The following is a 26,071-nucleotide window of genomic DNA, read 5'->3' on the forward strand; positions in this document are numbered from 1 at the left end:
TCAGGGGAAATGTGCTTCTGCCCAGCAGCTGCTGGCCTTTGTGCTTTTGTACAGCCCCACTGAGGAAACAAAAGTTCCTGGCCTTGGTGCTTTGCTGCTGCTCAATCTGTCACTTCCAAGTGTCTTCTGGGGACTTTGGTGATGAATGCATCACACACAAAAATAAAGAGAACATCTGCCAAGCTGAACTTTGTTCATGTCAGCAGTGATGAACTTGCTTCAGGTTCAGCTCATGAAGGACCTATTGCTGCAATGATGGGCCTGACCCGTTCCCATTACCACTGGTGAGAACATCCCTGCTGGCTGAGGGAGAAGCCTTAGGACAGCAGTGCTTATGTGCTGGATGTGAGGCTTTGGAGAGAGGGGTGGAAAGACAAGGCCCCAGCAGCCCCAGAGCTCCTGCATGTGCTCCAGGGCTGAGGCCAGGGCTGCTGCAGCTCTCTGCTGGGGCTCGGGGATCAGTGCCTGCTCTGGGCAAGGCACAGCATTCTGTTCTTATTCTTCTGCCAAAAATTTCACTGGAACAGAGAAGCTGCCAGTTAAGGGAATTCCTGGCCACACTTCAGCACTACATTCCAATCCATTCCATTCCATTCCATTCCATTCCATTCCATTCCATTCCATTCCATTCCATTCCATTCCATTCCATTCCATTCCCACTGCTGCCCCATGTTACATGCTCCTGCCCTCAGATGGCAGGATGGCAATAACACTCCTGGGGGAGACTTCAGGGCTTGCCTGAGAAAGAAGGGATCTTCTTCTTTTCAAATTATCAGGAGAAGAGGATCCAGCCAAGTTCAGCACTCAGTTTTCAGGACTGAAAAACCAAGTGCAAATCAGCCCCTGCATCTCCTACATCCCACCCCGGGCTGTACCCACCAGACTCCTCTGTTCCTGCTGGAGCAGTCATCTCTCACACAGACCTGGCTCCCCAAGACCCAAGGACACAAGCTCTACAGCTGAACTTAACTCCTCTGAATTTCAGCCAACATCACTAAGCTGTTCCCTGAGCCCACAGATAGAAGAGCTGTGAAGGAGACATCCCTGACATTGGAATAACCAAATGAAAACACCAGTGCCAATAGATGGGGCTGGCAAGCTAAATTTTTGGCCTTTTATCTGTGAATTGTGAGCTGTTCCTTAAGATAGTTCTCATCCTGTTAGAGCTACCCTTTCAATGAATCACTACTGCACCCTGACAGGCACTACCGCACTACTGACAGGCAGAAAAGATAAGGTATGGAGAGGGTTTGAATAGGTCGTTTTCTTCTGCTTTTTAACTAGGGCCCTTTGTATGTTTGTTTCCTTGCATGGCATCTAAAGGCAGGTCCAGATCTCCCAATGGCACCTGGCAATCCCCAGACACTGCTCTTGCTTTGAGCAGTGTGTCTGCTCAGATGATTGCCAGAGCTCCCCTCCAAAAGTTATTCTATACTTTTATCTTCTAAATCAGCCCAATTGCTTTTCAAATATTCACTAAATGTCTCATATTTCCTACACACCTCTGCAAGTACCCATGGGCATGTGGTATATTGATAGGCATTAGAGGAGCTCGACCTTCATGAAAGTTCCCAAGGAAGAATTCATGATCTTTTGGCAAACACTTAAACCAAAATGAAAAAAACCAGCAGAAACACAGGAACTTCAGTGTATTCAAAAAGAAATCTCAATGAAAAGGGGGCACAACCTTATTCAGAGATTTAAATCATCTGGTATGAAATTTTAAACTGGCTTTCAAAGGTTCATCATGGAACACAAGAGGTGACTGATGCCCTCAGCTGACAAGGGAAAGCAGATCAGCTTCAGGAACAGGACTGCACTGGCTGCCTGCAGCACAGCTCATGTTGGGCATCTGATGCAGGGACCCCTGCAAAGCCACGTGCCTGTGGCCTCCCAGAGAATGGCTCTGTTTGGCTGACAGTGCTGAGAAAGCATTTCAGGAGCTGCTTGTGCTCAGCAGGGTGCAAGCCAGCTGCCAACATGTTGCAGCAGCCTCCAGGAAAGCTGGGACAGAGAAAGCTCAAAGGCTGCATCCTGCTCAGAAGACCGAAAGCGAGAGCAGATGCCATCCATTCTGCTCCTTTCCAGCCAGGGCTGCAGGGATGCTCAGGCTCCTTTTGTTGCTCTTTCCCAGCCCTGTTATCACCCAAAGGTGTTTTGCACAAGGACAGATCCTCACCTCTGGGTGCTCAGCTGGAAACGAGCTTCCAGGTTCCCGGTGTTGCGGAGCAGCAGAGTCTGCTGGGTGCTGCACTTCACTGGACATGTGGAGAAGTCCAGCTGGTCAGGGAAGTCCAGGATAGCTCGGGCAGCAATGGCCCGAATTGGCACCACTATCCTTTCCCTTTCAGTGACACAGAGCAGCTGGTGGGAATAATCCTGCAGGAAAAGAAACTGCCTCAGCACAGGGCATTTAGTGCTGTCCCCATGGCAGAAGAAAAACCATTTCCTATAACCCTTCAAGGGCATCAATTTACCTATCCCACCCTAAGTGAACACTAAGCTCTACTGATATGTCACATTTTAGAGGCACTAGCGCACTTTGCAAAACCTATCTCAGTGGCATTAAGCTCTTCTGTCACTTGGTCATCCAGAGAACTGCCCTAGGCCACCATCATTTTTACTCTACATTTTAATGATGTTAAAGAATTCCTAAGCCCCTTCTAAGGAACATGGAGCTAGGGAACACAGGACATTCCTCTTTAGCTTTCTATATTCCCACTGTTTGAGAATAGGACAAAGTGTTCAACTGACTCGAAGCAGCAAAAAAAAGATGAGAAAACAGCTGCACCCAAAGAGATCCTGCACCTCTGGCTTGGTGTAGAAACATCAGCTGCCTCAGAACTCCCCTCCAACTTTGCCTCTCCAACCAAGTCAGGAGGAGAACAGTGCTAAGAGGCAGCAGGATGCTGCTGGAAAGAACCTCTCTTGGCTTCCCTGCAAGGCTTCCTCCCTTCCATGCCATGTCCTCAACCCTTCTGTATGAACAAGCCCCCAGATCACAACACTGACCCCCCAGATCCCAGCACTGAGATCAGACTTGCCAGGGCCTCAGCACTGCTGTTCAAACCTCCAGGCAAAAGCACCTTTGGCACGCAATGGGTGCCAGCTGACAGAGCAAGCACAGGCACAGGCATGAAGACAGAGGCACAGCAGCGTCACTGCCACGGGCTCTGGGCTCACAGCTCTGCCTGCAGCTTGCACCTGCCCTACACCAGCTCCTGCAGGCAGCTGTCCAAGTCCCTGCAGCTCAGCAACCTCCTGCTGACCAAGGGCACCCAGAGCCCAGGGTGCCTGTGCCAGGCCGGGCTCACGGGCACAGCACATCCTCTGCCCTGGCCCTGCAGCTGCACCATGCTCACTTGTGCTCTGGCACAGCACAGCTGCAAGGCTGCAGAACAGAGGCTGGGAAAAAGCACCGTCCTTGCTCCAGCCCAGGGGGAGGCAGGGAAGCTGTTGCCAGGCAGGAAGGAGGAAAGCTCTCAGACCTCTTTGTTCCTCCAGTGTTTTCCATCATCATGAACCCTCTTCCACTGTACCTAGAGATGGCCCAACATCTATCAACAGCCCTCTGTCATTTTCATCCTGCTCCCTGGGCATCTTCCCTTGGCAATGCTCAGGGATGTGCAGGGAGGGGAAGCAGAGCCTGTCAGGCCTGGCTGCAGTGCCTGGCAGCCCGTGCCAAGCTGGGACTGGCTGCAGGCTGCCTGCCCACGGCCTGGAGCCAAGCTCCCAGCACGGAATGGGCTGCACCCAGAGTGCAGGGAAAACAGTGGCTTTGGAGAGCATTCTGTGTTTTGGCTCCTCCAGGCTCACCTTGTTCTCGCCGGGGCTGAAGCGGATGCGCACAGGGACAGACACGGCCGGCACCAGGAGACGGTAGGCATCGTTGGAGCCCATGACCTGGAAGTAAGGTGATCTCTCCATGGAGACCTTCACCACATGAGGAAACTGCAGGAAAGACATGAAACAATGATTTTGTCACTTGTGGAAACAGGATGAGAGGAGACCTGTCCATGCCCTGGTGTCATCCCTCCTTGACCCCTTTTCCAAAGCACTTTCAGCTGTGCATGTACAGGCACAAAATTCATGAGGGTGAACTCAAATTCCTTCTGTCTGGCTCCAGCATTCTGACCAGGCCCAGTAGGGCGGTGCCTGGTGGGAAGGAAGGGCCGAGCAGGTCAGCAGCAGCAGGATGGAGACAGAGCACCTGAACCAAGTCATCTGCACATTCAACAAGGCCAAAAAACCTGCTGGCTCCTGCCAGCACACAGCCATGCAGTCGTGTTCCAGAGGGGGAATGTGCTCCCTGAAAGCAAACCAGCACATTGTCCTGGGGGAAGGAAGAAATTCCCTTCTAGTACATCAGGTTTGGGTAGGGATGTTCTGAGGATACAGTCATGCAGGCAGACCAGCAAGAAAGGAGACCAAACACTGTGGCCTTACTGGGAATAAAAGCAAACCTGAAAAGCCAAAGAAGGAACACAGCAGGACAACCCCTAAAACAAGGAGATGGCAAAGAGAATTTAAATGGGCAGTAAAGCAGCAAGGAAGAGTCATAAAACCATGAGAGCAATCAGCTTGTCAAAAGTGACAGAAACACAGACAGGCTGTGCCTATCACTATGGGCTTCAAAGGCATTTTCTGCCTGGAGAAACAGGACCAGCAGTGTGGTTCCAATACTGAAAGACAATTTTGGCTCTCCAGGGATTCTTGCTGCCTGTGCAGGCAAGCTGGGCTGCTGGGCATTCCTGCCTGCAGCCATCATGCCAGGTTCTGCCCTCTGGGATACACAGACACAGCAAACAAGCATTTTCTAGCACACTGATATCATCAACCAATGAGCACCAAAATGCTCTCAACAAGTCTAAACCAGATGACTTTGACTCCCTCCTGTCTCTTCTCACCAGCCCACTCTTGGCACAAGCCTCTTTTTAGAAAATGTTTTCCCTGACTGAAATTCCAATGGTCTCCGTTTTCCTCTTTACAATGGAACACAACTGCTGACATTTTTCAACTTTTCCCCTCAAAGCTGTCTTGGCAAACTGCAAAACAACCACAATTTCTACAAGTGAAGGTGAAAACCTCCAGGAGCACATGGCTTTGGATGTGCTGTGGTTCTCCAAAGGGAAAGCAGAGCACAGTGTTGCTTTTGGAAAAGCTGAGCAGAGCTGGATGAAGCTTAGCAGGAGCCTCAAGTGGCACCTAAAGGGCTCCCTCTGCTTCTGCTACGTCAGTCTGATTCCAGGGCTGCTTCAGAACACACCTCCTGCAGTGCCAATGCCATTAATGAAAAGTTATTCCAGCATAAAGTGCAGAAGACTCAGCCCCTGAGCTTTGACTGTGAGCTGCACAAAGGGAGCCCAACAGGCTGAGAGAGGCAGAGGAGCCAAGATTAACCAAGGAGACACAGGAGGTGGTAAACACTCAAGGCAAAGCACAAGAGCAGATAAGAACTGTACAGGCCTCAACACTCCCACCAATCCAGAGCTTTCAAGAGAAGGCACCTCCTTTGGGACAGATACCGTCAACACATGGCCAAAGTCTGGGGAGAATTCCCAGCACAGGAAGCTTTCCACCATCTTGCAGAACAAAGGTACTGAGACATTTTCTTCTGGACGTGCTGCAGCAGATACCCTGCTTTGCTGTACACTTTGGGAATTACAGCTCTCTCCTCTTCCAGCACAGTGTTAAAGCTCTGTAGAAACCTAGGCCAGGGCACTGGGAATATTTCTCTGTCTGCTCTGGGCTGTCCTGACCCCCGGGGGAGCACTGACTTTGACCCTCATTCATGGAGAAACTTTCCTATACGTCAATATAGGCTAGAATCCACAAAAGCGTGAAATAGATTATAGAGAGTAGTGTAGGTGTATCACTTGCTGAGAAATTTAGGTTTTGGGATTTCTGTGGATAGAAGCAAGATGGAGGGCACAGAGTGTCATCTTGAATTTCTTCTTCATGCTTCTTCTTCCTTCTTCTTCATGGGTTTGGGTGGCATTGTGTAATTGGGCAGAAAAGTCCGCATTGCATGCTTCCAGGGATCAGTTATTGGCTTAAAAGGGAAAATAATCCAGGTGTCCTTTCTGAATTGGATAGCTTAGTCTTAAAAGACTTTGTAACAAGAGATTGTTAGCCATTTTGTGCCTTGCTAATGACAAGCTGCCAAACTCATGGTTGTGAGAATGTTTTACCGATAAGAAATAATAAACACCTGAGTCTGAACATGAACTACCATCTCGAGTGCCTTCAATCCCAACCCAGAGAAACTGATAAAGCTCCATATCCCAGCACTTACCTTGTCCACATTCATGAGAGACACTGTCATTTCAGAGACATCATGAGTGTTGAAGTTCTGAAATATCACCTCTGGTGGGGAAATCTGCAACAAGTTCTGCTTTGGGGGAGCTGACGGCAGCTGGAGAGGCGAGAGAGAGCAGGGACAGCTTCAGCTGCTGGGAGGAAGGCTCATGAAGGACAATCTTACACTGACCCCAGTGAAGTGCAGACTCTGGGGGAGCACATCTGCCCAGCCCACACTGGGCAAACAGTGGCTCACCCACCTCTGCTCTGAGCTGATGGAGAGCTGCTGGTCACACAGAGCAGGCTCGAGCCAAGCTGCTCTTTTGACATGTATTTCTCCAGCTTTCATTCTCCACAATGCCAGGCAGCACTTACCTTAAGCACAGCCCTGTGCCCATGCGGTCACAGAGCTCTGGGGCACTGCCTGAGCACTCATGGAGTAAGTAAAACCCATACATTTACATCAGATTCCATGGGAAACGATTTTGCAATGTCCTTCACTCTGACACAGGGAAACCGAGGCCCACACAACTGCAAATACCTTTTTTGATCTAGAACTTAGGCAGCAGTAGCAGAGGAGGTGTGAGAGATGAGGTGATATTTGGCTGAAGCCAAAAGGTTATCAAGTTAAAGAATGAAAGTTGTTGATTCTCTGTGTTGTTTGGGGGTTGGATTTGTTCAGGTTGGTTTGTTGGGTGTTGCTGTGAGAGGAACAGGGTTGAAGACCTGACCAAAAGGAAGCAGGGTGAGAGGGGAGGGGACAGAAAAACTGGCGTTTGGAGGGAATGGAAGTTCCCAAGTACCCATCCAAAGGGAAAGGGGACAGAACAGCCCTCACCGGTATAAAGGGGATAGAAAGATTGCCATTTTCTCAGAGGGTGTGTTTGTTCATCTCCAGGAGGAGGGAGACACGCCCGGCTCAGCTGAGTCCTTACTAATAAACAGTTTCCTTTTGCTTCAATGATTTTGTCCCCTTTCATTGTATTTAAAAGTGAGTGCATTTCTAACAGAGGTAAAGGCAAAAATAAAGTACCACAGAAGTTAGGAAAAAGACAAATGAAGTGAATGCTGAATGAGGATAAGGTTCAGTTATTTTCTCAGCAACTTGGGTAAAAGTAGAGTTGGTATCTCCTTTTTCCATGAGCTTTAAATAGGTGCTTTCTTGTCATTATTGCTACCTTACTTGATACCATTGTAGAGGCATGTCTGGAATGACACAACAGCAGCAAATGCTTCTGGAGCAGAGACATTACTTGGAGAAAATTATCCCCTTCTCCAGCACACTGCTGTCACTGCAGAGACACCAGCAGCTCTCCTGTGTGACTCCAGGGCAGACACAGCCTGCTGAAGGGAGTGCCTGCAGCACACTGTCCCCCACTTGTGCCCTGCCCTGAGGTGTTCCCAATGCCCCTCTCCAAGGCAATCCTTAACCAGTGTGTTCAATGTCTCTTGCTGCCAATTCACTGCTCAGCAGTGTGATAAATGAATGGGATTCGTGCTAACAATTGTAACTATATTGATATTTTAGAAAATATATGTTAAAAAGTCATAGATGAAAAGGATATGTAATTAGTGTCACAAAACAGATGTTTTCAGATGTTCATGAGAAAATAGGAGACGGGATGTAGTGTGAGATAAATAAAATCCCAAAACGGAATAGGCCTCGGGATAATTAAAGAATTGGCCTTGAAATGGACAAAATTAGGATGATTCTAGGTGTTTATGAAATAATATAGCTTATTTTTGGAATATAATGCTGGCTTCTGTAACACAAGACCTGGGACGCATGTGCAGCCTGTGGGGTTGTTCAAAGGACAGTGACGATGAGGAGAAGCCTTCGTCGGAAGCAACCAGTGAAAAGCCAAAAGACCCCTTGGAAACAAGCTGAGCATGCACTGTGCAGTACAATGACATAGATTTCAAGAATTGAAAATAGGAGGAGATTTACAAAAAATTGTTGATGAACATGTATTAGCATCCAGTATATAAGTTGTGTTTGGGTTCTTTTCTCTTTTGTACGGGAGGCAGGGTGAGAAACCCCCCCATACCCCGATTGTACCCCAATCAGTTTTGCTTGTGCTTTATCCTAACCACTGCCAAATTATTTTGTATCTATTTGATTATATTTGATTGCATAATTTTATATAAAATTGCATGCTCAATTAAAATTGCTGCTAAATTCTAATTTTGTGGTTTATTAAATTAGACATATAGGACCTCATTCATAACAACAGCCCACCTTGGTCACCTACCCTTTTGGACTGTGCTTTCTACTGAGCCAGTTCTGTCACAAAAGCAGCTTGAAACACACCTCTAAGTAGGCACTGATCCACAGAAAGCACATCCATTCCCCTCTGCCCAGGGCCAGTCCCCTGCACATCTGGCAGCCTGCAAAATCTAACACCCCGTCAGGGTCCAACACATTGTTCCAACCCAAAGCAGGAATGCAATTGGTTTTGCTAAATCTGAAGGAATTCCTGCAAGTCCTGGGCCTTCCAAGGCCAATGCTGCCACTGTGGAGGGAATCCTGTGACCCCGAGCGTTTGATGGTGGCCACACCAAAGCAAGAGGTGGCTCCTTCAGCAGGGGAATGGCACATGGCAATGCTGTGCCTTTGTGTCCCCAGCCTTCCCCCATTGTTTTAGCAATGGCAGCCACACTCCAGCACAGCCCAGCAGCTGCAGCAGAGGTTATTTGTGTTGCCCCAGTGCACATCAGGACTCCCAGTCCACCACTGCCAGCAGCTTGCAATGACAACAGCACCTGGACACTGAGGTGTTTTGCTGGAGGCAAGCCTGTCACAAGCACACACCCTCTTCAAACTTGCCATCAAACAGAAAGGAAAAGAGCAGGAAAAGGCTACCTTTGGACCAGTCTTGCTCAGGTCTATCCATGGGCCAATTCTGGGCAGAATCCTCCCCCCAGTGCTGGCCTCCTTCTTCTTCGTGTTTGCAAACTTGTCCTGCTGGAACTTAGAGGGAAGCAGCTGAAAGGCAAAACAAACCCCAAAAAACCAAATGAGCAAGAAGCTCAGAGATGTGCTTGTTCAGAAAGGCATTTCTTGAGCAAGTGGCACTGGTGAATAATTTGTGATCACAGCCACTAGGATAGTTCAGGAAGCCCTGGAAGTTACTTGCTGAAATGCATAGCAAGAATAAATTAATAATACAGGGTGCAATACACATACTCCAACCACATGGCTGTGGCCCATTAGTCTCTCTGTGATCTGATCTGACATGTTTGGGGATTTCTGCTCTTTGGCCATTTGTTTTCTCTTACATTTCATTGGATTGACGCAGTGACCTTTACAGAGAGTGGGGAGGAGCTCTCAGAACTGCCCCAACTCCATCCCTGCACAACACTCACAACTCACAGCAGGAGACAGCACTGCTGGCTGAGTCCAAGAGAAGCAAGAAAGAAAAGCTGTACCAAGAGGGAGGTGCACAGGAATGTGTCCAAGTTTTAGCTCTCTCTGTTAATGAGCATTTGTTTCCTCTGTCTGGGCTGACAGAGCCCTCCAGAGAAGAAAACAGAGGCATCTCCTTGGCAGAGCCTCAGCACTGGGGCATCTTCAGCCAAGTGAGCTCCAGACAGCAAGGGACCTTGGTGGCCCTGACTGCAGTGCTGCCTGCAGGGCTGGAGCTGTGCCCACCCAGGAGCTGAGAGAGAACTGCTGCTTTGGGAGCTCTTCTGGCTGGGACCAGCCGTGGCTCTCAAGGCTTTGGGCACAGTTTGAGCTCTCCCCCCACATGCCCAGGTGCCCAAGGGCAGGTTGGTCAGAGCAGCACAGGGCAGTGCCCAGCCTGACAGAAGGAATTCCTGTGGCAAAGGGCAGGCACAGAAGCACATGCTGAGGGCTTCAGCTGCACGTTGCTTTCACTTGGCTCCCGTGGCACAGCCAGGCAAGGCGCTGGGCTGTCCCTGAAACATCACACAGTGTTCCCTCCTGCACCAGGACAGCCCCACCAACAGCAGCACGGCACAAAGAGCTGGGCAGGGGCTCTGCAGCTTCCCAGTGCTGCTGGACAACAGGGGCAGGGACACCAGGGACACCAGGGCACTTGCCAGCCTGAGCACAGCCCCACTGGCTACTCACAGTGTTAGGCTGCAGTCTTTCCCTCAGCAAAAGACGAGGTGTTGGTGTCTTTTTTGGGAACCCAGAAGCCATTTTGAAGGGAGGATGTCACAGAGGAGCAACAAGGCCTCAGCAAAACTGGAAGGAGAACAATGGAACTCTGAAAATCCAGAACCCAATTCATGACACACTCAAGGCATACACTGCTGCTAAACATTTTATATCATTTGAAAGTAGCTAAGTGCTTGCTTGGCATAAGTAGCTAGTATTGTTAGGACTCTAGTTGGACTTTATTTGGACTAGATGGCCACCTTGTGCAATTCAAAGATGGATCATACTGAAACCTGGAGCTAAAAAGCTGAACATTAATAATGCTTAGAGCAGACACAGCTGTAGCTTAAATATTACTTAAAATCAGCTTGAGTGGGCCTCCTCTTCTTTAGGCTAAACACCCCCTGCTCTCTCAGCTGCTCCTCACTGGACTTGGGAGAGACTGCAATGTTATGGCTCATGGCTTAAATATTGCTATAAAGGACGTTTTGCCCACTGTGACAAAACTCTCTAAAGAAGCTGAGAGCACCCAAGCCCACCCTTCCCTGAAAATGCCTCCTGACTGGAACTTGGGACTGGGAGTTCAGCCCCACAAGGGAACTTGAGACAAGATAAAGGTGACACTATTGTCCCATTAGCTCAGGTCTGGGCACAAGTGAACAAGGCCAAGGGAGAAAAATAGATCCACAACAAAGCCAAAGCCAGCAGCTCTCCTGAAAATCAGCTCTGTCTGCCTTCAGGCTGGGCAGGTCATAGCCACAGACTCCTCTGCTGAGGCCAGGTTTGCACACAAACCTCCCATCAACAGAGGGGCAGCAGGAAATTTAGGGTCTGTGGCGCAACCTCTGGTAAGGGGCAGTGGACACCCATCCTCCCTCCCACAAACTGGCTCAGCTCTAAAACCCCCCACCCCCAGAAGGCCACATCCAGGGGACATTCCCATCAGGGGCAGCTCAGGGGGTGTCATAGCCCATCAAAGACCCCCAAAGTGCCCCCAGAGCCATTCCTGAGCCCTTGCACCAGATGATTGCAGGGCATGCAAAGTAACACAACAGATCTGAAAATCCACAACCCAATTCATGGCAGACTCAAAGGATATACTGGTGCTGAAGATTTTCTATTATTTGAAAGTAGCAATAGACAGTCAAACTTGCCCCACCCCAGGGAGGTACCTGGGAGGTCCCACCTTGCCCAAATCTGCATTCATCCATTGGAATCTTACATTTTGCAATACCTCACCACAGAGAAGACCAGAAGAGGATTTTATGGTATGCCAATGGGATCCATGGAATGGTGATATTTTTTACTTAATCTGTCTCTGTCATTCTCTTTCTTCCCCCTCTTCCCAACCCTATCTCCACCCCCTTCACCCCCCCCCCCCCACCTTTTTCTATTCCTTTCTCTCTCTTCCTCACATTTACTGTTCCATAAAATCCAGACTACTGACTTTGGCAAATTGCCTCGTTTGCACCTCAATTCAGAGGCCTTTCCCTAATAATTTTAATAACCAGATGATAACAACCCACGGAAACTTGAACAGAACTCATTCACCTTGAAGCAGTTTAAGCAATCACTATAGGGAAAAAAAAGTATAGATGAGTACATTTAGAAAATGTTGCATTTCTTCAGTGCAAAAAAAAAAGCACAATCAGCAGACGAACTATTGTTCATCCACTCAGCTGTGCATGCCACTGAACTGCTGCACCAGAAGACTGGCATTATCCCATCCTGTATTTCCCTTTGGCCTTCTCTCTCAGAGTGCACATGAGACAAAACCAAACAGTTCAACTTTAGTCAATCTTTACCTTCAAAGGAAATCCACGCTCTTTTCCAGAGGCCAATGCTCTGCACGTTGAGGAATCCTCTGCAGAGACCAATGCTCCGTGAATTGAGGACTCCTAGCAGAGGCCAATGCTCTGCACGTGCAGGATGTTGTTTGCAGAGGCCAATGCTCTGCACGTGCAGGAATTCTCAGCGGGGCACAATGCTCCGCGAATTCAAAGGACTCGCTGGCAGAGACCAATGCTCCGCGAACAATTCACTTGGCGAATGGCCCAGTGTAGCTGCCTGTACGAGCCCAGGCTGCGCACACCCAGCCAGGGCCGCGTTCTCGGGCAACTGAGGCCGCGCCGCTGTCACAGACGCTGCCGCCCGCGCGGTTACCAGGCAACCGCGGCGCCCAAACCTCGGGGCCGGGCCGGGTTCCGGCGGGGCCGGGCAGGTTCCAGCGGGGCCGGGCGGGTTCCAGCGGGGCTGGGTGGGTTCGGGCTGGGGCCGGGCGGGTTCCGGCGGGGCCGGGCGGGTTCAGGCGGGGCCGGGCCGGGTTCCGGCGGGGCCGGGCCGGGACCGGGCCGCAGTGATTTTCAAAGGAGATTGTCACTTGAACTACTGCCGTAACTTTCTGAAGAGTCTTTCTGTAAGTATTAGCGAAAGCCTAAAATGTGGTGCTAGAGGCGCCTCTGTCAGGTCTGTCCCTTGCTCTCTGTGTAGCACTGGTGTTCTGTCCCGGCTGGAACAGCCGGAGGGGCTGAGCGAGCTGGGAAAGGGGCTCAGCCTGGAGAGGAGGAGGCTCAGGGGACCTTGTGGCTCTGCACAGCTCCCTGGCAGGAGGGCGCTGCGGGTTCAGGAAGCGCTGGAGCGGCGTGGTTCCCTCTCTCCTCTCCCGCTCAACCTCTTCCTCCCTCCCTCCTCCTCCTCCCCCGTTTCCGAAGCCCTCGCAGCCCGCGGGAGGAGCGGAGATGGAGCCGGGACAGGGTGGAATGCAGAGAGGGGATGCCAGGAGTAGGAGTGACTGGGCTGTACTGGGACCATACTGGGATCATGCTGGGAGGGAGTAGGAGCAGCACGATGGCTGCAGCCAGGCCATGCAGGGCCTCCTGCCAAGGGGAATGATTTCAGACAAGTGCTGACTGCGTGGGAGAAGGTGTTTTGTGTTGGAGGGCTGAGTTATCACTGAAGTTTTTCACTTCTGATACTTGGTAATATCAGTGTCATTTTGTCAGTAAGGAGCACACTCAGTGCCTGAGACATCTCCATCTCCACCTGCTTCACAACTCCACTTGAAGGCAGATGAAAATTATTTCCTTGTAAATGACCTGTTTTCACCAAATTCTGCAAACACTTATTGAGGCTCTTTGCCATGAAGTTGGTTTTCTATTTATTTTTTCCTTTTTTTTTTTTTTTTTTTTTTTTTTTTTTTTTTTTTAAATAAGAATTGCTTTCTCCTTGCAAATGTTAAGTAAATTTTTCCCTGCCTGGGATGTCAGGAGGTGCACCTCCTGTACAGAAACACTCCCCAACTGCATCAATAACCTTTTTGTACTGCTCAGTGAGTCCTGGAAAACTGCAGAGCAGTATTGTGTCTCTGCAGGTTACTTGGCAATCAATTCTCCATCTCTGATAAATCCTAATTTACAAGGAGCATGTGATGAACTCCCTCCTCTGCAATCAGGAGTTGGCAGTGCCCATTCTTCTGCAAATTTATGGGTTCAGCAGAATAATATCATAGGAACAGAGATGTTCTGCAGCATTGCTGCTTGGTTTGCTCCTCATTTTGTGGGGCAGACAGCAGCCTTCTACAGCCCTAAAAAGGACAGGGAATTTTCTGGACTGGAAAGAAAAGCATCCGTGAGAGAGGCAGAATGTGATGCTGTTACCCACGGCTGGTGTTGCCACCTCTGGTATCAAATTTGCCTCCCTTGCTGCCTTGGGGCATCTGAGTAATGGGTGGTTTGTAGTGATGTTCTCCTTATTGAAATCAGTCAAGAGTTTGTGGACTTATTTCCAGCATGAGAACAAACCCTGTTTTGCTGGTTGTATGAGGGAAAAAATTATTTCAGGCAGAGAGAGGACAGAAAGAGGTGAGAGACCACTGAATTTTTTCCATGTGGCTGCAGGGAGGGAGAACAGTTGTGGTGTGGAGATGTGTTGTTAATGTAAAAGCAACAAAAAGCAACCCAAATAGTGAGTGAGCATCACTTGAGCTGCACCTCTGCCAGTTAGGGATGGATCCCTCCTGCTCCTTCCCCTGCCTGAGGCACCTGTGTGGGGCTGGTTGTCCCTGTCATTTACCTTTCAATTGCACAACAAACAACAAGTTTCTTGGAAAACAGTTGGCTTTTCAGACTCTCCCGGGCATTCAAGTGAGTCCAGGAGATGTAGGGATGAGCTGATAAGTGGCTTTGGATGGTCTTGGCTGTTGGGTGTTGCTGTGTTTCCTGATGCTCCAAAGCAATCCCTGGCACGCTGCTTTTGTGAAAGGCAGAACAGCTCAAGAGAAAAATGTGCTTGAAATTACCTGTTCTGGGGAAATGCAATCACTGCGAATTTTCTGCTAGGAACTGCTTGTGAACAAAGATGGAGCCTGAGTGAGGGATGTGCCCTTGTGGGGGTGCCTTACACTGACACAAAGCTCTCTGTGCCTCTCCAGAGGGTTGTCACCCTACAGAAACTTGTCACTTGAGGAATCTCCTGGCAGGGCAGAGAGGGGGATTTGACATCACAGCTGCGTGCCTGGGAAAAACATCGAGGCAAATTCTTCTTTTCTGGCCAGGAAAGCCAGGGTGTGTGCCTGCTGTGTTCCACGAGGAGGAAATCAATTGCTGAGGGCTTTCTGCTGGGAGATTTGTGCTTTATGAAATTCATGCCAGGGGCAGAGGGCTGGGGAGCTGCCAACGATAGCACTGTCTTCCTCCCCTCTGCTGCTTTAATTGTTTGTAATGATTTAACAAATAGCACTGTTCTTCCCTGCAGCAAACATAGGCATGTGGCATTTTATTATCTTTATTAGGGCTCCTGTTTGGAATTTTTTTGCTGTATTTCTTTCTTTGCAGAATTGGTCCAAAACTTGGAGGAGTTGGTGTGAGAACTGGACTTTGTGCTGTCAACATTCTGAGTGTTGAGCCAGTGCTAAATCCGTGCAACTATATGGGAATGGAATAAATGACATGATTTAAAGAAGGCAATGCTCCTGGCTTAGGCATTTTATCTGCACAAATGCACACTAGGAGAGGAAGAGCAAATCAGGTACAAGCTCCCAGTACTTAGAGAAGAATGAATGGAAGTAACTTCCTGTTTAGGCTGGAAATTAGGAGAACATTTGTACCCATCAGAAGGGTGTTGAACTGGAGCAGCTGCCTAGTGACAACAGACAAGTGGAGAAGTGAAAGCCCAAATTAAAGGCTTTTAGTGTGGAGTTTTTTGGATGTTGGGGTCTTCAGAAGTAGATCTTGAGTCCCACGGGCAATGCAGGCAGCTTCCCAGGGGAGCATCTCTGTCCTGTGCCAGGGACCTGCTGCCCTGGTCCCACAGAGTGATTTGGGGGGTACCTGATGGCCCAGCAGAGTTTCGGGAAATGCCTCAATGTTTGTTGGATTTGAATGGCATTTGGGTCAAACTGAGTTTCTCCTCTGAGGGATGGAGTCTTGAGCTCTCACAGGTTTTGCTTGAACACTTCTTTAATCAGTCCCCCAGCCCAAAAACCCCCAGCAGATCCCCTGCTCCTCCCTCTCTGTGTCTCCCACAGCTGCGATCCTCAGAGCTTTTCCCTTACACTAAAAGAACTGGAAATTGGCTGGGGTTTATTCCCTCTTGGCGACAAAATTGTCTCCTATTGTGCAGCTCAGGGGGAAAGGAACCTCTTCCTCCCTTCAGTTTGCTGCAACAAAGTGTTTTGTTTGTCTTTGTGAAGAACTAGGAAGAAACACTTCTTTTTAAGCTGAGGGAGCCCAATTCAATTCCCTTATCATTTTCAGCAAAATAACCAAGTTATTTATGTTGAAAGTCACTCCAAAATTTTGAAGAGACCTTTTTAGAAAATATTTCTCTTGGTGACTGATTACGAGTGGGTATGGGAAGAAACTCTTTGCCTTGAACCACTCAAAGCAGTAATTTCTTCCCAAAAAGTAGATGTAATTTCATTTTCTGGGTGAAAAAAAATAAGTAGTAGTGGACCAAAGGAGCTTCAAGCTGATCTCCATTTGCTGTCAATGACTGAATTAAATGCACAGGGTTCCTATCAGCTGTGCCCGACAAAACATTGCTTTTGGGTTATTGGAGGTTTTGTCAGAAATCTTTGTAGCATGAACAGTTCATGGACTTATCTCTGCTGGCTTCAGTCATTCCTGCTGTCCATCATATCTTGCTCTTATGAGGAAGCTCTTTTCATTATGTTGCCTTTTAATTCAGATATCTGAGCCTTTTTCTACTTCTAGTCCCAGTTTTCAGGAGGACAAACATTTTCTTATCTGTGAGTGTATTCAGTGGTGGCCACAGAAGTGAAGGCAAGGAACTGGCAGGTGATAATTTATGGAACTTTCTATAATGGGAAAAACTCAGCTTTCAATTTCCATCTCCTTAGAAATCTTTATTTCTTTTCTTGTCTCTTGTGCACTTTGTGGCTGGTCTGAGTTTAGTGCTTGGAAATACAATTCTATGGATCCCAATTGCTTTGAGAAAGAATAACCTTGTACACAAAGATAAATAAATTTAACTTTTCAATATCAGAGCAGTTTGACATCCAGGCTTGGGGACCTGGCCGTGGTTAGTGCCTGGCCAGCCTCAGAACACAGAGTTTGTCTGATTTGGGTGAAATTTCATTCATTGGAGACAAAGTAAAATTGCCTCTTATTTGCTCAGCACTAAAAATCCATCTGAAGCTGATTGCCAAGACTTGCTGCTGAGTGATGGGATTAACCCCTGCAATGGCACCATGAAATGAGAGACTGGGAGAGGAATATTAAACAATGGCATTTCCAGCCATGTGCAGGCCCTGGTCTTCTGCTCTTGGCTTGGTGCTGTCCAAGGGACTGGTTTTGATGGTTCTAGAGGCACTGACCTGGGCAGTGAAATGCACCTCAGGCACCAATTGCATCTCTGGTATCTGCAAGTGCTTTATCTCCCTTCATGCTCCTCAGAACCAAAATCCTGCAAGGACCAAGTGAATCTGAGACTTTGGGAAGGCCCAGTAGTGACAGATTTTGGTGAGATTTGAGTCAGGAGATGGAAGCAGCAGCAGAAGGTGCTGTAATCTTCATCCCTGCACTCTCCTGCATACTGATACAGTGTGAAGGAGGCAGGGATTCCATAAAGCACCTTCTGTAGCTCCTGAGGGAAAACAAGTGGCAAGTTCTTTAATTTCTTAGAGTTCCAGGCATGTTTGGCTGTGCTGCACCTCAGGGCCAGGCTCTGCCTCTCTCTGCTCCAGCTGGTGCTTCCAAACTGCCCTCTGTGATTTTTATTTGCAAACCAGCTCTCTGACCAGCTTCCACTTTGCTTTAAAAATTCAGCACTACCTTTGTGGCTGAACAGGTCCCAGAGCTGGGGAGGAGGATTTGAGATGCAATTTGCATCACAGAGTTGTTACAGCAGGGAAAATGTCACATCCCTCCTGTGCCTGGAGCTGCTAATCTTGTTCTGAACATTGGAAACCTCTTCAGCTGCTCTCATTATACCTCAATTTGATTACTGCTTTGATTTCACACCTCTTTCATGCATGATTTTCCTCTCTCCTTGGCTGGAATTGTGAGGCCTGAGAATTTGTCAAGCCTTGGGACAGTTCCCATCACCTATCCCTGCTCCTAAAGCTGCTTTGAATTATCTTAGGAACCTGAGCATGAGGGAAACTGGCAGGACTTTAGTGAGAGGAAAAGTAAGGCACAGGGGCCAAAGTGTAAATGCAGAGTCTGGGGACTCTGTTGTGGGGATCTGGGCCCTGCAAACGGATGTTCTTCCCTGTGAATGGCTGGTTCCTGCTCTATCTCCTCCTGAAATTCCTGAGGACCAGGGATGGTGCTGGTACTGCAGCCACACAAACTCCCCATGGAGCTGTGTGGGACCCAGTGGGAATCATTGATTTGCTGCTTTTGATGGAAAGTTGTGGCATGAACCTCAGTGTCAGGGAGGTGACACGTTAATGCTGCTGCTGTCAGACAGTGCCCACACACCGTGTCTGGAGGTAGCTCTGGAGAAGATGAAGAAAAACCAGGATTAAATCCCATGTGCTACTGAGCTCTATCAGAAACTGCTTGGAGTGAAGTCTGTGAAGTGACTGGGGAGAGCTGGATGAAAGGGACAGCTCTGAGAAGTGTGTGGTACATCATTGATGTCCTAATACTGATCTTTGCACAGAGATGAAAAAGTATCAGTTTGCATGGCCTGAATGTCTGGCTCTGGACATTCTGCATTGCACAAGATGTGCTGAGCTCATCTGGCTCTGAAATATCATCTCTGCACCTTAGCCAGGAACAGCATCAGAGTTCTGAACAGATTCATCAAAATCAGTCATAAGCCAGAAGCAAACCTTGGCAATACACATCTGTGGCAGGTGAGGAGACCAAAAGCTCCCATTCTTGTTCTTGGAGAATGAATTCAGCAATAAAAATTCCTCTCTCTTGGCATTAAAATACTTTAGTTTCAGCTCTGCCCCAGACTATCAGTGTCAAGTATTTCTCAGGGTGCTTGGGGGTAGGTTCTCCCCCTGGAGCTCTCTGCAGGTTGGTGCTAATTCAAGATGTTCCCTCAGGTTCAGATGTTTTGCTGCCTGAGCACAGTGTGCAGAACAGGGATTACAAGCACTGACATTTGCTGTGCTAGAAAGTGCAAGGGACACATTTGTGCCAATGAACGTCACACCTTGAACTAGGAGGATCAATTCTTGTTGTGCTCACCAGAGTCTGCGGACAGAGGGGGTTTTCCAAAGGAAATCTTGGTCCATGTAGGGCTGAGGGTCCCTCCAGGCTGGCTCCAGCCCCTCAGGGTGCCCAGGAGCAGGGCTTGCCCACAGCCCAGTGCACCGTCTTTAGCCCTGGGGCTGCCCAGGGAAGAGCCATGGCTGAGGCTCTGCAGGAGCACACAGGCTCAGCCCTGCTCCAGCATGGGATCCGTGGGCCAGGGCACGCTGGGCTTTGCCCCTACAACTCCCAAGTGTGTCCAGAGAAACTGCAAAGAGAGGCTCACGTCTGTCAGTGGGAACCCTCTGTGCACAGGGACCCCCACTCCTGGGGTGGCTATGCCAGGGACCTCCAGCCCTGGGAACCTGGAGCAAGTGGAAACCACAACTTTGCAAAATGCTGCCTGTGCCTGAAGCAAATACAAGGAGAACTGGAGTGTGAAAAATAAAATTTGTTTATTACAGAAAAACAGCAGCAAAAATACAGAAGATATTTGCATTGTAAGAATATTTGTAACAACAACAATCGATAGAACATATATACATAAAAACCTACCTAGCAAAATTATGGGAAACGTATTTACAGAAGTCAAAAATTGCCCTAAACTCTATATTCTAAAGAACAACAACAAACTGCAGAACATATATACAAAAGGGTGGTGTCTCTGTGATTTCCATCGCACCTGGAAGAAAAGCAAATGCCACGGTCACTCCAGTCAGGCACAGAGGGCTCTTGCATGTGCCCCCAGGCTGGCACAGCTGGCCCAGCAGCAGGACTCTGCTAGCAGAACTGAGCCTGGCTGGGTCTGGCATGGAGCCTGTGCGGAGCAAAGCAGGCAGAGGACAGGCTGTGGATGGCCACCAGAATCCAGTGCCCTGGATACAATGTCCCTGAGCACGGAGCACCCAGCCCAGCCCCAGCCTGGCAGCAGGAGACCCACTCTGCCTGTCCTGCTGCTGGAATTGCTCTTCATGCCAAGACCATGGCCTCTTCCTCACCTTTTTAATCAATGTCCATGTCCTCAATGGACTCTTCCACATCCACTTCCATCTCCTCTTCCACATCCACATCCACCTCCATCTCCTCCTCTCCAGTGTCTGCTCCCTCCGTCTCCATCTCCTCTTCTCAATATCCACCTCCATCAATCTCAAGTATCAATCTCAATATCCACCTCCATCTCCTCCTCTCTGTCTGGGACAGCCTGCAGAGGTAGCAAAACCTCAGAGTGGGGTCCCTGTCCCACTCCATGCCCACAGAGCTCCAGCCCACCTAGGCAGGTGGGAGTGTCCACCTCCATGGAATGGCACCATACCTTCCTGAGGACAAATGGGAGCATCCTGCAGGGCTGGATGACAAAATCCAGGCACTCAGGATCTTTCAGGAGTGATGGGGTTATCAGGGGGCAGGTGACAAGAAGAGTGGGCAGGAGCAAGTTGAAGAGTGTGCAAACACAACGGCCAATGGTTGTGTTGTGCTCTTTGCTGGGCGCTGGACGTTCCAGCTGGAGCGTGGGCTGTGACATCACAGTTCCCAGGCTCCATCTGAAGTGGACAGTGGAGACCATGGAATGATGGAGTCCCTGAAGGGTTGGGCTTGCAAGGGAGCCTGAAGAACAACATCTTGTTCCCAGTGAGCAGTCTTCCCCCAGAGCGTGCTGCTCAGAGCCCTGTTGCCAAGGATGGGGCATGCACAGCCTCTGTGCACAGCCTGGGCCAGTGCCCCACCACCCCCAGTGGAAAAGAGCAGCTTCCCTAGATGCAGCTTCAATCAACCTGCTGCAGTTGAAAGCCATCCCCCCTTGTCCTGTCAGCACAGGCCCTGCTGAACACTCTGTCCCCTTCTTTCCTGCGGGACCCTTCCAGTCCTGCAGAGCCACAGTGAGGCCTCCCAGTGTCTCCTCTCTCCAGGCTGAGCATCCCCAGCCCCACTTGCCCAGCAGTCAGTCACATCAGGGCCAGTCAAGGCTGCAGGGTAGCAAATAGCATCAGGAACTGAGAGATGCAAGCTTTAGACCCACGTTTGCTTCTAAATGTACAAAATTAATAACAGTGGAGAGGAAGATGGTGGGACACAGGTTCTCTTCTAACTGGTGATTTTTTGTTTCTTCTTTTCTGTCATGCTGACCCAGGTTTTTCTGTTGGAAAGGAAGCTTGGCACAATGTCCATTGTCTTCTCCATTTGTGAAACACCAATCAGATTCTGGGCAGGCTGATATGCAGAGGAAAACCTGAAAATATACTAGTGATCCTGAGCCTGGGGGATGCAGCTAAACCCAGCCCAAAGTAATTTCTGCAAAGTCAAGCGTGCTTTACATTTTCTTGAGTTTGGAAAACTTCACCAGTCATTTCTAAAAAAGCAAACAAAATCCTCAAACCAAATCAGACAAAAACCCATGCAAACAAACAAACCCACGCAAACCAGTCCAACAAATAGATCAAAAACCCCAAATAAAACTACAGGGAATGAGGAGTTAGTATTAGTTGTGAGGATAGCACAGCAGGCAAATGGCTGCTTGCCACAGGATCACCATCAAAAGCCACAGAGAACAGCTGCTCCAAAATATACCCAAGAGGAGAAAAAGAAAAAGTGATGCATGGCAACTTTGGGGGCAGCTCCACATTCAGGTGAAGGATGAGCACGCAGTGGTACAGATCCAGCATTGCCCACCCTCCAGGCTGCTCTTTGCTCCTGATGAAAGACCCTTGCAGGACTGTGGCCCCTCTCAGTGCAGTGTCAGTCACTGCCAGAGCTCTCAGCTGAGCCACTGGCATTTCCAGAGTGACATCCAGCCGCAATCCTACTGCCTGCTGAGCACCTGTGGAAGATCCTGAGCCTAAATCTTCATGCCTAGGACAACAAAACAGCTCAGGATTTCTCTGAACTGGTTTTCAGGCGGGGTTTCCATATCCCCGTGAGATCTGTTCATCCCTCAACACGTATGACTTGCTGTACAATGATGCATTTGGGTTCCTTCCTTCCTCCTGTGTGCCAGTGAGAAACCATCCATGGGAATGGAGGATGTTATGTGCAGGGCAATGTATTCCTGGCTTGCCATTTTGCTTCACTGTCACTCAGCTGAGCATGGTCCTTATCTAAGAAGGACTTAGAACTTGCAACAAGTGATTAATTAACCTGCTCCACTCTCCTTAGCATGGCTGTGATGAGTGTTAAGGAAAGCAGCGAGCGCTTGCCAGGATGGGAGCTTGTTCTTTGCCAGGGAGGAGGGAGAAAATCTTGCTTGGAGTAAATAAAGCAACTCTGCATCCCCAGGAAGAGAAGCAATTCAATATGTGAGTGCTGCATAGACTGATTTGCACAAGGATTGTCTACTATGCAGCAATGTTCCCAAGAAACCATGCTTCTCCTGACCTTTATTTTTCTGGGTTTCCACCACATGATACAAGAGACTCTCAATGAAAAAAAAACAAAACAACTTGTGGGGAGACGTTTTGTCCTTTCTTCAGGCTGCCTCTTTCTTTTGTTCCCTCCAGAGCTCTCTCTACATTTCTGCTGTTGTTTGGAGCACGTGCTTCCCTCTTTCCTGATCCCCTGGGCTTCTTTGGCTCTGGGTGTCATGGACACTCTTAATTGTGGATTTTTTCCCCTTCATCTACTTGTGACCTCCAGCCCTGGGAACCTGGAGCAAGTGGAAGCTACAACTCGGCAAAATGCTGCCTGTGCCTGAAGCAAATACAAGGAGAACTGGGGTGTGAAAAATAAAATTTGTTTATTACAGAAGAACAGCAGCAAAAATACAGAACATGTTTACATTGTAAGAATCTTTGTGACAACAACAATCGATAGAACATATATAGAGAAAAACGTACCTAGCAAAACTATGGGAAACGTATTTACAGAAGTCAAAAATTGCCCTAAACTCTATATACTAAAGAAAAACAACAAACTGTAGAACATATATACAAAAGGGTGATGTCTCTGTGATGTCCATCGCACCTGGAAGAAAAGCAAATGCCACGGTCACTCCAGTCAGGCACAGAGGGCTCTTGCATGTGCCCCCAGGCTGGCACAGCTGGCCCAGCAGCAGGACTCTGCTAGCAGAACTGAGCCTGGCTGGGTCTGGCATGGAGCTTGTGTGGAGCAAAGCAGGAAGAGGACAGGCTGTGGATGGCCACCAGAATCCAGTGCCCTGGCTACAATGTCCCTGAGCAGGGAGCACCCAGCCCAGCCCCAGCCTGGCAGCAGGAGACCCACTCTGCCTGTCCTGCTGCTGGCATTGCTCTTCATGCCAAGATCATGGCCTCTTCCTCACCTTTTTAATCAATGTCCATGTCCTCAATGGACTCTTCCACATCCACTTCCATCTCTTCTTCCACCTCCACATCCACCTCCATCTCCTCCTCCATATCAATCTTGGCATCTACCTCCATCTCCTCCTCTCTGTCTGGGACAGCCTGCAGAGGTAGCAAAACCTCAGAGTGGGGTCCCTGTCCCACTCCATGCCCACAGAGCTCCAGCCCACCCAGGCAGGTGGGGAGTGTCCACCTCCATGGAATGGCACCATACTTTCCTCAGGACAAATGGGAGCATCCTGCAGGGCTGGATGACAAAATCCAGGCACTCAGGATCTTTCAGGAGTGATGGGGTTATCAGGGGGCAGGTGACAAGCAGAGTGGGCAGGAGCAAGGTGAAGAGTGTGCAAACACAGCGGCCAAGGGTTGTGTTGTGCCCTTTGCTGGGCGATGGACGTTCCAGCTGGAGCGTGGGCTGTGACATCACAGTTCCCAGGCTCCATCTGAAGTGGACAGTGGAGACCATGGAATGATGGAGTCCCTGAAGGGTTGGGCTTGCAAGGGAGCCTGAAGAACAACATCTTGTTCCCAGCTGAGCAGTCTTCCCCCAGAGCGTGCTGCTCAGAGCCCTGTTGCCAAGGATGGGGCATGCACAGCCTCTGTGCACAGCCTGGGCCAGTGCCCCACCACCCCCAGTGGAAAAGAGCAGCTTCCCTAGATGCAGCTTCAATCAACCTGCTGCAGTTGAAAGCCATCCCCCCTTGTCCTGTCAGCACAGGCCCTGCTGAACACTCTGTCCCCTTCTTTCCTGCGGGACCCTTCCAGTCCTGCAGAGCCACAGTGAGGCCTCCCAGTGTCTCCTCTCTCCAGGCTGAGCATCCCCAGTCCCACTTGCCCAGCAGTCAGTCACATCAGGGCCAGTCAAGGCTGCAGGGTAGCAAATAGCATCAGGAACTGAGAGATGCAAGCTTTAGACCCACGTTTGCCTCTAAACGTACAAAATTAATAACAGTGGAGAGGAAGATGGTGGGACACTGGTTCTCTTCTAACTGGTGATTTTTTGTTTCTTCTTTTCTGTCATGCTGACCCAGGTTTTCTGTTTGAAAGGAAGCTTGGCACAATGTCCATTGTCTTCTCCATTTGTGAAACACCAAGCAGCTTCTGGGCAGGCTGATATGCAGAGCAAAACCTGAAAATATACTAGTGATCCTGAGCCTGGGGGATGCAGCTAAACCCAGCCCAAAGGAATTTCTGCAAATTCAAGCCTGCTTTACATTTTCTTGAGTTTGGAAAACTTCACCAGTCATTTATAAAAAAGCAAACAAAATCCTCAAACCAAATCAGACAAAAACCCATACAAACAAACAAACCCATGCAAACCAGTTGAACAAATAGATCAAAAACCCCAAATAAAACTACAGGGAATGAGGAGTTAGTATTAGTTGTGAGGATAGCACAGCAGGCAAATGGCTGCTTGCCACAGGATCACCATCAAAAGCCACAGAGAACAGCTGCTCCAAAATATACCCAAGAGGAGAAAAAGAAAAAGTGATCGATGGCAACTTTGGGGGCAGCTCCACATTCAGGTGAAAGATGAGCACGCAGTGGTACAGATCCAGCATTGCCCACCCTCCAGGCTGCTCTTTGCTCCTGATGAAAGACCCTTGCAGGACTGTGACCCCTCTCAGTGCAGTGTCAGTCACTGCCAGAGCTCTCAGCTGAGCCACTGGCATTTGCAGAGTGACATCCAGTGGGATACCCTTTTCGGTTGGTCTCCTAATGCCACAGGGGTCCTAAACAGTATATGCCATCCCATTGTTGTGCTGTTGATATTGACTGTGCTTGGTTTTATTTTGTCAGCAGTTCTCTTCATTATGAATTGGAATATGATGAAGAAACTAAGGAAGTTAGCACCTATTATTAGTGCACATAGCTTAACTGATGAGGCAGCTCATTTAATGCTTGCTAGGAAAGAACTAGAAAGATTTAATGAACAAAATTGGTAAAAAAAGAAATGGGGGATTTATGATAAGTAGTAATACGTTTGTTCATTAATTAAATCAATAGCTAAATAACTATACAATATAAAACAATAGTTAAATAGCCAAAAAAACTTCTTGTGCAGATACATATGGTTGCTGGTTTACTATAGTGCTTTGGGAATTCCATTGTAAAATTATGCCTTGTGAAAGTAAAGTAATGAGAAGCAGCTGTAATAGCAATCCTTAAACTCGCTAGAATTGCTGAGCTTGCAGAAAGTGTATAGTACTAGCAAGATGTGCTTAGCTTGCAGAAAGTGTATAGTGTTCTGTATAGATATGCCTTATAAGGCATAAGTTCACCCAGCGTTCACAAAGAGGAAGACTAAGGGGGACTAAGCCTTCATCCCACGACCACCAGAAGGCAGAAAAAGACCACCTAGCAACTGAACGAGCAAGCGCAGAAGACAGATCACGTCATCCCTAAACCCGGAGAAGAAGGCAATAAAGGGTGGACTCAGGGGATAGGATTTTTGTGAGCCAAAGTGGAGCGGAGACTCCGGGCCGCCCAGCACTGTCCTTGCTTATTCTTGCTTGCAAAATAATAAAGATAATTATTTGATCCTTAAATTCAGTGGACTTGTTTATCATACTGCCCAGACCCAAAACTGCCCCAAATGTGCCCCACAAATGTCTCCAGGGACCCCAAAGTGGACCCTTTTACCCTGTCCATGAAAATAATTAAAA

At 48.8% G+C, this 26,071-nt stretch overlaps 1 protein-coding gene, 1 long non-coding RNA gene and 1 pseudogene across 3 annotated transcripts in view; all 3 read right to left on the reverse strand.

The window, feature by feature from the left end:
• Positions 1-12,527, reverse strand: part of LOC135292635 (hydrocephalus-inducing protein-like) — a 31,188-nt gene extending 18,661 nt beyond the window's left edge. For both annotated transcript variants that reach the window (XM_064406773.1, XM_064406772.1), the window contains exons 1-6: positions 12,232-12,527; positions 10,397-10,513; positions 9,164-9,286; positions 6,296-6,415; positions 3,817-3,951; positions 2,180-2,379 (exon numbers count right to left, since the gene is read on the reverse strand). In XM_064406773.1, coding sequence (XP_064262843.1) covers positions 2,180-2,379; positions 3,817-3,951; positions 6,296-6,415; positions 9,164-9,286; positions 10,397-10,468 — 650 coding nt within the window. In that variant the 5' untranslated portion in view covers positions 10,469-10,513; positions 12,232-12,527. The remainder of the gene's footprint in view (positions 1-2,179; positions 2,380-3,816; positions 3,952-6,295; positions 6,416-9,163; positions 9,287-10,396; positions 10,514-12,231) is intronic.
• Positions 1-26,071, reverse strand: part of LOC135292702 (zinc finger protein 135-like) — a 179,567-nt pseudogene that overhangs the window by 35,213 nt on the left and 118,283 nt on the right.
• LOC135292644 (uncharacterized) lies at positions 19,628-20,648 on the reverse strand. The gene is made up of 3 exons (XR_010354865.1): positions 20,408-20,648; positions 20,094-20,296; positions 19,628-19,777 (listed from the first exon to the last, which is right to left on the reverse strand). It is a non-coding gene; the product is annotated as an uncharacterized LOC135292644 (long non-coding RNA).

The sequence above is a fragment of the Passer domesticus genome, unplaced genomic scaffold (assembly GCF_036417665.1).
Source record: "Passer domesticus isolate bPasDom1 unplaced genomic scaffold, bPasDom1.hap1 HAP1_SCAFFOLD_44, whole genome shotgun sequence".
Taxonomy (NCBI): Eukaryota; Metazoa; Chordata; class Aves; order Passeriformes; family Passeridae; genus Passer; species Passer domesticus.